The following is a 13,785-nucleotide window of genomic DNA, read 5'->3' on the forward strand; positions in this document are numbered from 1 at the left end:
TTACTCAATTTAGAGGTTTGTAGCTTCACATTCATTCATTTAAAGGAGCCAACTCAATCAACCAAGAATCTAAAAATACAGTGATGGTTAATTAGGGACAAGATATTGTTGGGTTCCTTGAATAAAATAGGATGTAAATGTTTGATGAGAGTAATTGATCTTTGTAGAAAGGGTGTTTCTCAGTTGAATGGTGGTAGTTACAACCCTAGAGGTGGTTAGAGACATCACATTTATTCGCCCCTGAAAGTGTTTACTCGGTCAACCAAAACTGTTAAGAAAAAGCTAAAAAATGGTCGAATGACACGTCGTTTATGTTAAACCCTAGAAATTAGGGTTTTTAATTGGGATTTGAAAATTTTCACTTTAGTTCATGTTTTTCTAATTGCACCCGTAATTGCCTCTCAAACTCATAATTTCATGCAATTTCACCCCTGCCAAACTCAATCATCAGCCCCAAAGTTCACTGCCATTTTTATTTTAGTTTTTAGTTTTTGATTTGTGGTCATGGACCCTTAATCAACCATCAAACTTTTAATTTTCTTCAATTTGACCCCTGGTTTAATCAATTTCGGTCACTACAATCATGCGTCTTTTTCAGTTTGGTTTTTAATTTTGGATTTATTCCATCTAGTCCCTAATTACCCATCAAACTATAATATTCTTACACTTATGCCTTTGAGTTTTCCAATTAACACCCAAATTGACTCCAAAAACTAATTTTCCTTGCAATCAAGTCCCCAATAAGATTAATTAAACCTTTTAAAATTCTCATTACATCTTTACCTATTCAAATTTGTATTTATTTACTTAAATTTGTTTTTTCACTAATGAAGCTCTTTGTCCATCAAAATTTAGTTGTCAATTTTATGAATTTTATACATTTTAGTCCTCCAACCTTTTCACTTGTCATTTTGGTCCTTCACCACCAACTTGGACAATCTTCTAGGCTTTTTTTATGTATATCATCTTGTATTTTGTATTTTCTTTTCTTGATTTTTTATGGGGTTAAAATTAGGTAACAACAAATGCTTCCTCTTTACAATGGTCACGAAGCAAAATCTCATCAAGATTTTGCATAGTGAACTTATGAAAAAAAATGTCTATCAGACTTGTTTGGTGATTCAACCATCTTGGAATTTCAAAGACTTCACTTTTTAAAAGAAAATGGTTTCATTATCACGGGTAACTCGTCTCTTTTAAAATTCAAAAATTGATCTATTTTCATAGATGATTTACCCTTTTTCAACTTCAAAAAAGAATTTCAGCAAGCTTTCATGTTTTCCTGAAATTTGTCTATTTTCTCAGGTGACTTGCCCATTTTAAACAAAAATCAACAATTGAAGTGACCAATTTTGATGGCTTCTTGAAACAAGTATAGCGGATCAGAAAATGTTCTGAGACTAGTTTGCCTAAAACTAGGGAGATGCAGATAGAGAACTAATTCAGGAAACATGAATTACCCATGTAATTAAATGACAACAAATTAATAACCAAAAAAGCTAGAAACTAGAAAAGCCAGAAAGCCATAACGGAGATCCATTGGTGATTTAATAGCCATCATACTATTTTATTTGGAAGAATTATGCAATGAAGAACAGAAAACTGAAGAGAAACATGTAACAACAAATGGTTTTGTGTATGACCTAAAATCCAGGATCTGTCAGCTTTACACTTTCTAACTCTAGCAGCATCTCGTTAGCATCTCTCTCCCTATTACATGCCGAGAAGATTTTAAGATTTAAGGAGGAAGCAAAGGCAAATAGATAATGGCTGACTGATCTTTTTACTTACTTTATTTACAAAACCTGGTACGACTTGCCTTGAAGTCTTTTGCATGTGGCTTAAATTCCTCTACTCTTTTTTGCAACTGGTATGGCTTTGCAGATTGAAGAGTTTAGGTTTTCTGTCTTCATGTTGCAAATAGTTTGACTGTAAAAGGCTAAAACAATGATGTTTTCCTTATATATATATATATATATATATATATATATATGGTTTTTTCTTAAACTCGACTCGATTCCAGTCTTGGGTCAGCCGAGTCCCAGGTTGACTCGCTGGGCCGAGTCAGGTTTTAGAACTATGGTTTTATAGCTTGAGTTATTCACACCTTATAGATGGGATGTTTTTGCCATTTGTTGACTTCCATTCATTTATGCAGATTCCACTGCCTTTCTTTTTGATTAGTGAATCCCACGCCAACACTATTTCAAAGTTGAGGTTAAACCATATGCAATACATGCCTTTTGAAATATAGCTCCCTATTTCTTCATAATCTCTTTATTTTTTTTTATTATTGCTAACGGTTGTAATTTCTAAGATGGTCGCTTTTACCGACTCACCTTTCCAGTTTACTTGGGCAAGTCCGTGCAAGTTACTTCCTAATCTTGAGTGTCGAGCCGCCTATGTAGCCTTCTTATTTTATGAGTATTTAGGTCATGGTGAATGCTATCATATTTTTTTTTCTAATTGGGAATGAATTAAAACTCTTTGTTTTATGACAACACTGCTATTTTTTTTATGATTTTTTCAAATACTCATGACACATGCTTTGTTTTTTTTAGGGTCCCTAACAAAGACTTCACAAGATTTACTTTGTCTCTTTGAAAACCTGAGATTTTTTATTGTCATGTTAAATAACAATGTTCTTGCAACTCTCATAACTTGTATTGGTTTTTGAAGAAGATATTTTAGTATGGTGTTTTGGTATAGGAGATGGCCTCATTTTGTATTGAGTTCAAAAAAGATCAAATACTTGTTTGAAGTTTTGTGTTTGGATTTTCTCAACATGAACAAAGACAAATAGTTACTCACTTCATCATGACTCTTATAAATGGTTCTTTATATTTTGAGAGCACCATTTTTTAGTTTTTCCTGCTTGCTCGGTTAGAATAAACTTTTCAAGACATGTAATGAAGACTGAGTTTCATGGCTATTAAAGAAAAGGAGTTCATGGGCTCAAATAATGTTTGAGGGATTTTATGGGTCTAGGATCACTTTCACTCCTTTATGCCCTTTCATTCTTTTTTTCTTCTTCTATTCTTCCAGCATATGTTATGCTATCAAATACCTTCATTTTTAGAAGTGAGACAAGGGATCTTTCCAGGTTTTTCTTTTCACTATAAGCCTTTGATCGAACATCTAATCGGCTTTTCTTTTTCTAAAATCTCTTTATTTGCTCATATCAAGATACCAATACTAATGCCTTTTTCTATTCCATTTGCGAGTTCCTTAATGATTTTTCTTTTCTTTGTTCATCAAAGCAATAAGAGAAGCTTTTGCTTGGTTTTTAGATACTCGTATGTCTTTTCAACAGGAGAAGCTTTTGCTTTGTTCATCAAAACCTTTATTTTTTTTTCTTTTGGGGTTATTGGACTTTTCTATTCTACGACCTCAATCAAGATCTCATGGATTTTGTTCACAGGTATTCTACCTTTTTTTTATGTTTTCCGACTAGTTTCTCATCGTTAGTGGAAATTCTCAAATACCTTATTCTTATCATTTTCTAATACTTGCCCCAAATATGGGGTGTGGTCCGAGTAAAGGTTATTTTACAAAGAAAAAAAAACACTTCAACTTAAATTAGGACTACAAAAGACATATTCATCTTTAGAGGATATCAAAAATAGTCTTTCCTCATTTCAAAAAAGATTGATTAGGACTGATAAATTTTGATTTCATTACCATAGTGATTTGCACAGAATTATATTGCGAGTTCATGACTCATGAAAACTTTATTGTCTTTCTTTCATGTAGATTTTACATAGCAAACTTTGATATTAAGTCATTCCTTTAGGTTTTTAGGTATTTAGCCATCTCCTAAGGACTTGCTAGGTGAATCGTTGCTCTTGACAGATCATTGATTTTTCTTAAAATATTAGTCAAAGTCCAATCTTGAAAACCTTTGTTTAAGAGAATGATTTTTGAAAAATGGTTTTTTTTTCGTTGAGCCTTTAGAGATCATTTGCAAAATATACAAGATGTAATGTGAATGAATATCCAAACTTTATTGATTTAAAGAAGATTAGTACACTACGCATATTATTTTTTTTATAAAGTCAAAATTTCAGGGGCCTAAGTAAGTCATCTTAATCCATTCTTGTAAAAAACAAAGCTCCCCTAAACAATGTTTTCTTTACTGTATATGGGCTTTCGTAACTAGGTGCCCACTTATTCTAATCTTCTCCTGGTAGATGTAAGATCTTTCTCAGCACTAAATCTCCTTCATAAAATACCCTAGGTCTGACTTTCTTGTCATATGCTTTAGCCATTTTTTATTGATATAACCAGTGATGACAAATTACAGGTAATCTTTTTTCACTGATCAAATTTAACTACATGTATCTCATCTTGACCCAATCAACTTAAAAGAAGGAATGCCTTTTAGATTTATCCATTTTTAGCTTAAAATGATAAAGAAAAAAAAAAGAAACTTGGATATGATTGGACAAGGATGGAGAAGAGGCCATATCCCCGAGTAGTATAAATATTAGCAAGAGTATGAGAGAGAGCAATGACAACATTTTTGAAGGAGCATGCCATTCCTTTAGAGAGAAGGAAATATGTGACATGGGTTTTGACATGGGTCTTTACTCCTTGTATCATATAATAATTTAGAAAAGATAAAGAAAGTGGTTTCCTATCCTTAGGGGCTTGTTTGTAAGCGTGTTAATAGTTCATGATGATAAATGTTAATGAGGTTGAGGGGGCTAGCTTTCATGAAATGTTTTTCATTTTTTTTTTTTTTGGTAAGTTGACGTATGTATTAAAAGAAGAAGATACAAACATTATAAGGGGCATACCCCAGATTTACAATGATAACAGAAACATAAAACAACAGATGGCTACAAGCTAGCCACCGACCATAACACTGAAACCTCACTGGATTCGTTAGGGAAACCAATACAACCAGCTAACTAACAAATTAAGAATCTATGGTATTCACCCTCCAAGCTCGTTGGATCCTTTTGTTTTCATTTGTTGGTGCGACATTCCTCATCAAATCAAGCTTATCACGAATGATACATTCGATTTGATTAAAGACCAAATTCGAAGTTCTAGACATTCCAGCAAAGATCCTTGCATTCCGTTCTTGCCATACATGATACACTGTAGCTGCAAAACTCAGTTTACGAGAAAAATTGACGAAACTCTTACCATGCCAAGAGACAGTGGCCCATCGAATCCATTCATCCCAGCCTTTTGTCATTCTTGGAATGTCGCATCTGTCACAAACATCCCACCAGATCGCTTTAGTATAGGAGCATTCAAAGAACAAGTGGTTGTGATCCTCATTGTTGCGGAGACAGAGCGAGCATCTATTGGGACCATGTATACCAAACCGATGAAGTTTATCTTGAGTTGTGAGTTTCTGTTGGACAGCCATCCATAGAAGAAATGAATGTCTTGGAACAGCATTCTTGAACCACACAATGTCATGCCATTCAACCATCTGACGATGACGTCTTAGTTGTTCCCAAGCTACTTTGATCGAGAATCTGTGATTTGGCGAATCCAACCAAACTATCTCATCCTTTTGCCCCATTTTAGGATTAGAATTGGAAGGAATAGCTTCTATAATGGGGTGCCAGCCAATAGCTTGGGTGGTAGGAGTTTTCCATTCTGAGTTATGAATTAGCACATTCACCTTCGCGTTCTTGGCCATACCTGAATCATAGATGAATCTTTCCCCGTAAGAATCCACGAGTGGGCTGTGAGGATGCCAATTGTCAACCCATAGAGAGGTTGTCATTCCATCTCCTATGATGTACTTCATCTTCGGCCATGCTAAGGATCTCAGCTTTAGAATCTTTCCCCAAGCCCAAGAGCAATTCTGTGGCGTCTTGATTGTCCAGAAATTCCTACCTCGCAACAGATTGGATCTGATCCAAGTAGACCATATTGAGCCATCTGAGTCATTGCACAGGTTCCAAATGTGTTTCAACAAAGCAATCTTGTTCCATTCTGTTATCCGTTTTATTCCTAGCCCCCCCTCCTTTTTTGGAAGACATACCTGATCCCAAGCCACTTTAGCCCCAGTAGTTCTCATATCTGAACCTGACCAAAGAAAGGATTTCATAATTTGCTCCACATTTTTAATTACTTGCCCAGGTAAGAGAAAGAGAGATGCCCAATAGACTTGTATGGAAAATAAGACTGAATTAATCAGTTGTACCCGTCCTGCATACGAGAGTGTTCGACAAGTCCAATGTCGAACTTTAGAGGTGATTCGATCCACGAGGCCCTTACAATAAACAGCCTTTAGTCTGGATGAGAGAAGAGGTACTCCCAAATATTTCATAGGGAGCTCCCCCTCTCTAAACCCAAGAATATGAATAATTTGCTCCTTCTCAGCATTTAACACACCGCTCAAGAAGATGTCACTTTTGTTTGGATTTGGATACAGACCTGATAGGTCTTGAAACTTTGTGAGCACCGTTCTGATCATACGAATTGACTTTACATCCCCGTTGCTAAAAATCATCAAGTCGTCAGCAAAACAAAGATGAGAAATTTTGTCCTTCTTGCATCTCCAGTGGAACTTGAATTCTTGGTTGGCACTCATCTTGCAGAATAGCCCCGAAAGGATTTCCATACATAGGACAAACAAATATGGCGACAATGGATCCCCTTGTCTCAGCCCTCTTCCCCCTTGAAAGTAACCTGCAAGCTCACCATTGACGTTGGTAGAGAATTGACATGATGTAACACAAACCATGATCCAATCAATGACTGTTCTAGGGAATCCCATTTTTATTAACATGGCGTCAACGAAATCCCACCGCACCGAGTCATAAGCCTTCATCAGATCAACTTTCATAGCACAACGAGCAGGTCCCGTAGATTTATGATAGCCTTTCATTAGTTCCTGAGACAAAAGAATGTTATCACTGATTCGCCGTCCTGAGATAAAAGCAGTCTGATATGGACCAACTAAGGATGGCAAAACAACTTTGATTCTCCCAGCTAGAATCTTAGCGATGCATTTGTACACTGTATTGCAGCAAGATATAGGACGAAAATCAGTCAACCTTGTAGGATTAGCAACTTTAGGAATAAGAGAAATGGATGTAGCATTCATTTCTTTAAGCATTCTACGAGTCTGAAAGAAGGATCTAACAGCGTTGATTACATCTTCCCCAACTATGTGCCACATTCTTTTGAAGAAACCTGCATTAAAGCCATCCGGACCAGGGGCTTTGTTGTTCTTCAAACTAAACATAGAATGTTTTTCATTTTTTGTTAAGGAAGATGAACTTATAGTTCACGTGGACTTGTAGAGAACAAGAAAAGGGTGAAATCTCTGAGTTTTAATTTTATTTGTGTCAACTTATAATTTCAAAACTAATAAAAGTACTTGAAAAGAAAAGAAAATCTTTATTTATTTATTTTTAAAAAATTATAACTGGATCTTAAATTCCACTAGTTAATATCATTATTACCATACATATCAACAAAATTAGTATAAAATCCAATTTTGCATTTGCAATATTAGGAAAGAAATTCCAAAATTGTCAAACTCAATCTAGAGACTAACTTGGAAAAAAGCCCAAGTTATTAGCTCACCAATTAACCTTTGGATCACGAGGTCAACTTTGATCAACTGGTTTTATTAAAATATTCATGTTTGTTTACCCAACCGGGTTTGATTTGGGTTCGTCAGTCAACTAGATTACTAAAACTTGATGGGATCAAACAAGTTTGTTTGAATCAATATTTTATCTAATTTAGCTAAAAATCCAACCTAGGTCATACTTTGAATCTTGAATTTTTCAAATCAATCTACCAAGTCAATCAAATTTAATAACCATGAGAAATTCAACTCCACCCAAACAATAAAAATGAATTTGTACTAGTGATTTCCATTAAAAAAAAAAGTAAAAATGAAAAGGAATGTCAATTGTGGTCGATCCAAAGGTGAGAAATTTAACAATATTCATTAAAAAAATAAAAGGACAAAGTGGATTGATTTTAATCCAAAAAAGAAATCTAACAAATAAATATCATATGATGACTTAGATGGGAGGAGAAGTTAGTCAAATGAAAAAGTCAACCTTATGAAAGACATTAGATAATGGGTTCCATTGTAATCCTTTACCCACTTGGGCAAAATAAATGATGAGGTTAGAAAAGATAAATCCATCAAAAATAAATAATTTAGAAAAAAAAGACAGAAAGTATCTAAAAATAGTTATTAGCAAAATAAAAATATAAAACAAAAAAATAATTATTAAATTTATTTTGGAATCAACCCGTGGCAATATCTGAAATATATTAATCTAAATTTATATTTTAAAAAATAATTAATGTGTTCTTTTTTACTTAGTTTTAACCAAATCAATTCCAATAAAAGTTAATCTAAATTTTTAACAAAATCACACCAGTTCAAAAAAAAAATTTATTGATTGTAAAACTGGATCCGAGTTAGGCTGCGGCTAAGAATGCCGGGCTGGGTTCAGTCCGGAGTTTCAATTCTTCTGTTTTTTTTTTTTTGGGCTATCTAAAATTTACCCTTTCCTAAACTTGGCACACAGAGCAAGAAACAAAGAACAAAAAAATCTGACTATTTTTATAAATGCAACTCCCACTTTCCTATTTTTTCCTGTCGTAAAATTTTACTTTGACTTCTTTTTTTTTTAATTTGATAATCTTGTTCATGTTGTTTCCCCCCTATTTCTCAAATCAAATTGTGGGTTTATCAATCTCAGATCAAATTTCTAGGGTTTTCTCAGATCTCTCTGTTCATGTCATCAATGTAAGTAATTTCCCCTTCTGTATATGAAATTTCCTCAAGTGGGTTTTTTTCCCTGCTTTGTTTATGAATCCTGAGGTAGGAATTTGAATTTTAAGAGGCTTACATGGATAGCCTTTTTTAAATGTACAAATTTGATTAGGCTTCTGTTGCCTAGCTGTGAAAAATGGATTAGTTTTGAAGTGTTTTCAAGGTGGAAGCTTTGGTTTTTATTTGCTGGAATACATTAGGATCAGGGTTAGGGCTTAGGTTTTGGCATAGCAACAGATATGATCAAACAGATATTGGGTAAGCTACCTCGAAAACCCTCAAAACCATCCAGTAACGATTCAAACAATGACAGTGGACTCCATGCCCACTCGTCCTTGAACTCATCTAATGGGCCCAGTTCCATTAACAACTCAAAGCTCTCTTCCATTTCGTCCAAATCTTTGAATCCGAGTTCGGGCGCTTCACGCTTGAACAATGGGAGCCTGGTGCCAAATAGCAAGGGGAATCAAGGGAAAAAGTCAGCTCCTCAATTGGATCCTTTGATGACTTCTGGGGTTTATGAGGCATTGCCTAGCTTTCGTGATGTTCCTAACTCGGAGAAGCATAATCTCTTTATGAAGAAGTTGAATATGTGCTGCGTTGTGTTTGATTTTAGTGATCCTTATAAGAATCTTAAAGAGAAGGACATTAAGAGGCAGACTTTGCATGAGCTTCTTGATTATATTTCAACTGTTACTTCAAAGTTCAATGAGATTGCAATGCAAGAAATTACGAGGATGGTGGCAGCCAATTTGTTTAGAACACTTCCATCCATGAACCATGATAAAAAGATTCTAGAAATGTTTGACCCTGAAGATGAAGAACCAGCTATGGAGCCTGCTTGGCCTCATCTTCAGATTGTGTATGATTTTCTGCTTAGATTTGTGGCTTCATCAGAGACTGATGCCAAGCTCGCCAAGAGATACATTGACCATTCATTTGTGTTGAGATTGCTGGACTTATTTGATTCTGAAGACCAAAGAGAGAGGGAGTATTTGAAGACGATACTCCACCGTATTTATGGAAAGTTCATGGTACATCGACCATTCATTAGAAAAGCTATCAACAATATCTTTTACATATTCATTTTCGAGACAGAGAGGCATAACGGGATTGCAGAAATGCTTGAGATATTGGGCAGCATTATTAATGGGTTTGCTTTGCCATTGAAGGAAGAGCACAAGCTTTTCCTTCTCCGTGCCTTAATTCCACTTCACAAGCCAAAATGTGTATCAATGTATCATCAGCAACTGTCATATTGTATAACTCAATTTGTGGAGAAAGATTTCAAGCTGGCTGATACTGTAGTCCGAGGTCTGTTGAAGTATTGGCCCATGACTAATAGTTCCAAGGAAGTTATGTTTCTTGGTGAGTTGGAGGAAGTTTTAGAGGCTACTCAGGCAGCAGAGTTTCAGCGGTGCATGGTCCCTTTGTTCCATCAAATTGGTCGCTGCCTCAACAGCTCACATTTTCAGGTACTGGGTTTAGAATGGTTATTATTTTTGTGTTTGTGTGTTGATAAAATATTAACCCTTTTTTTTTTTTAGCTTCTACTGTTTTATTGTTTCTGCTGCTGCTTAGTAAGTTCATTTATCATCTCATTATTGGCATTATATTTGTAATTATTGATCATTCTTGCATTTCATTTCATTTCATTGCAACTGAAACTTGTTTAATTATTATTTTTTCCATCTCACATTAGATGATTTTTTAATAATTTTCATGAGGATATATGAATTCCAAATTGGATAGTTGCACGTGTAGATTATCACCAAGTTATTTCTACCACTTTTTATGTGTGTGTATAAAATTGAGAGTTTGATATCTTTGTGATCACTTCGTAATTAGTTAGAAATTTGTGATTTTCAGTATTTACAAGGGATTTGTGTATTTCTGCATTTATGTGCTTACTTGGTTGTGGTAATTTTTCTGCACTGAATTGTACAAGCTGGGTTTATGATATTGATGAAGAGAGGTGTAGACATCTGTCTTGGTTTAAAAAACATGCAGTTCCATTGATAACTTTGTTTGCTCTTGGGTTTTCCATGTAATAAGGAATTAACATGTGCAGATAATGTGAAATCATAAAGGGATCTAACAGAATGAGCTTTTCTTTTCCACGTCATTTGCCATATTTTCTTATCATGCATCTTTGATAGGTATCCTCTTCTCATGTGACTAAGTATTCAATACCTTAAAGAACCTTTCAATATGCTCTTTCAAGACTCCTTCATTGTTGTATTTAATTTGCTATTTGATATCCAAATCAAGAAGGCTGTGTAAAGTGCCATGATTTTTCTCTCTGAGATAAACTTAGGGGTGCACTCAGCTCATGGGAAGTATATAAGATTACCCCTTGAGATAAAATCAACGAGAAGCGTAACTTACCATTATGAGGTTAATTGAAAAGTCTAGAGATACTTTCCATGATAATGGAAAAAAAGTAGGTATTATGGAAGCATCCATCTGTACAAGGGCCTTACAACTTGAGCTAATGTCTTTATGATGGGAGTTCCACTCCATAATGGTGACATTTTGTTCACGCCAATAGTCCATGAAATGAATAACACAATAGCTCTCCACTTCTCATCTTTCACAAGTGCCCCTGCTGTCCCCTGCCATGCCTAGGAACTTGTGTCTCTGATTTAGAAATAATTCAACAAATCCAACTCTAAAAGAAATCTCGCAGCCATAACTCCTTAGCTACTGCAGAAGGTATAATATTAATTATTTGATTATTTGGGAATTTTTAATTTCTAAATAATAAATGCTAATATTTCTGAATTTAATAATAAAAATCTAGAATGATCATACAACATTAAAATTTGTAAATAATCAAATATTAATTTACATTGTTGCCTTTCTATATTCTCCACCATATCCTCTATCAGATCCTCACATCTCTTTCACACATCACCACTCAATAGTAGTATGTTTCTTTGTGATTATGCTATCACCATAATAATCTTCCCTATAGCAGCAGTCGAAGTAAAAAAAGGTTAGCTTAAGTGTCAACCTTACAGATGCCTTTTCATGGAACTACCCACATGGCCATGTAAATTTTTTTTACCTCTCTTTTCTTGTCAAAACCCCTCAATTAAATGGTTATCTTATGAGCACTAATAGATAATTTTGACACTTAATGAGGCCAAGAAGCTAAATTATTTTTAACAATTTACAAGCGACAAAATCATTTCTATACATTTGCATTATCATTATGATTACAGGTATGTGTTGTTCTGCACAGTGGTGGGGCAATGGTTGGAAGAAAAAGCCAATGAACTTCTTGTTCTGAAAATATGTTGAATGTCTAGATGCTGAAACTTCAGCATTTGTATTGTAGTAGAGGATGTAAAGAGTATTTTGTGCCGTGAATATGGTTTTCACCTTTAGCCTTGTTTGAGGAAGCTTCTACTGTCTGTTTTTTCTCGAAGTGCAAATCACTCGTGGTTTTGCTATGATCTGTCTTTGGTCATTGATGCATTTGCTGAAGTTTTAGCACAATAAGCATGCTTTTCAGTTTTCAAATCTGCATGTGTATTATATTGAGGTTTTAATAAGAAGAAATGAAGGATGCTGGAGTGAGACTCACTCCAGCATGCGTGCAGTGAGTTTCACATCCGTTGTAGTAGATATTTTCACTTTAGAGCTTACGCTGGCTTGAAATCTATATTAATAGAATCATATGGATTTACATATTATTTGCCCTGTTATTAACTAAATTTCTGCTCCATCTGAAGGATTTGGATTTGAACGTTGGGTTGTTCATATGGAATCTGGTATTGTGGCAGGTTGCAGAACGTACTTTGTTTTTTTGGAACAATGATCACATAAGAAATTTGATCACGCAGAATCACAGAGTGATACTGCCTATAATCTTCCCAGCTCTGGAGAGAAATACAAGGGGGCATTGGAACCAAGCTGTTCAGAGTTTGACCCTGAATGTCAAGAAGATATTCTCAGACGCTGATCAAGAAATTTTTGATGAATGCTTGGTCAAATTTGAAGAAGATGAAGTCAAACAGATGGAGACACGGGAGAAAAGAGATTTAACTTGGAAATGCTTGGAAGATGTGGCGACCTCTAAGGTTGTAAGCAATGAAGCTGTGCTTGTCTCGAAGTTCATCTCATCTGTCGCCATTGCTAGTGGGACAAGTCCTCGGGCCACTGCAGCTGGTTGAGAGCTCTGACTGGTGTAAACTGAGTTTACCTTCATGAAGGATATAAAGGTGTTGACTGGTGACCTCCTTGGTGCAAGTAGGAATTGTTTGGCCTTGTTTCGCATGGTTCTCTCACAAGTCCATATTTCATCAGTGCAGAAGACGGAGGTTCGGTTTTGAGACACTGAGGTTATTTTTTTGGTTTCTATGCTCTTCCATCTTTTCTTCTCATCCATGAAATTGTAAGTGTGTATTATAAAGGATTTGATTCATAGAGGTAGTCCCTCGTACTTCCCACCTTGTAAAATTTATTTTCTGTAATGATGCAAAGAAGATTGTTCCTTCCATTCTTCAACTTTTATGACATTACTAGTTCTTTAAACCGCAACCATTTAAGCCAAAACATGTTACAATCTTCCTTCCATGGCTCCCTGATTGCCATTCGGGCCTTAGCACGATCATCTTGTCAACACTTCTGGTGAGTGTTTGCTAACCTGGAGCAGTCTGTCTGTGGAGAGTGGCAAAGTTTTGTTCAGTAGAGACCATTCTGTATGTCCTGAGGAAGTTGTAGCCTCTAAAGATGATTTTCTGACGTGGTTTCTATAACTCACGACAACCATTTCAAGATGATGACATCAATGTTTATCGAGCGGTTTAATTTTTCATTTTTTAAAAAATATTTTTTATATTTGTACATTAAAATAATTTAAAAATATTAATTTAAAATAAAAATATAAAAAAAATTATTTTGTTTCAAAAATGTATTTAAAAAACCAGCCCAATAAAGAGTGCAGTCTAAAGTTCATAGTGAAAAAATTGAAAATACTTTCTCATGGTCAGCATGGC

General features: G+C 35.0%; 1 protein-coding gene across 2 annotated transcripts; it reads left to right on the forward strand.

The window, feature by feature from the left end:
- Nucleotides 1-8,444: 8,444 nt before the first annotated feature.
- Nucleotides 8,445-13,286, forward strand: LOC133692682 (serine/threonine protein phosphatase 2A 59 kDa regulatory subunit B' gamma isoform-like). Of its 2 annotated transcripts, none has more exons than XM_062113787.1 (2): nt 8,445-10,254; nt 12,520-13,286. In XM_062113787.1, exons 1-2 carry the CDS (start codon nt 9,019-9,021, stop codon nt 12,958-12,960), a joined length of 1,677 nt encoding a protein of 558 aa, XP_061969771.1. In that variant the 5' UTR covers nt 8,445-9,018; the 3' UTR covers nt 12,961-13,286. The 2 variants fall into 2 exon arrangements, with proteins under 2 accessions (XP_061969771.1, XP_061969772.1); XM_062113788.1 differs by having other exon boundaries at nt 8,450-10,254; nt 12,571-13,286.
- Nucleotides 13,287-13,785: the final 499 nt, after the last annotated feature.

The sequence above is a fragment of the Populus nigra genome, chromosome 4 (genome assembly GCF_951802175.1).
Source record: "Populus nigra chromosome 4, ddPopNigr1.1, whole genome shotgun sequence".
Taxonomy (NCBI): Eukaryota; Viridiplantae; Streptophyta; class Magnoliopsida; order Malpighiales; family Salicaceae; genus Populus; species Populus nigra.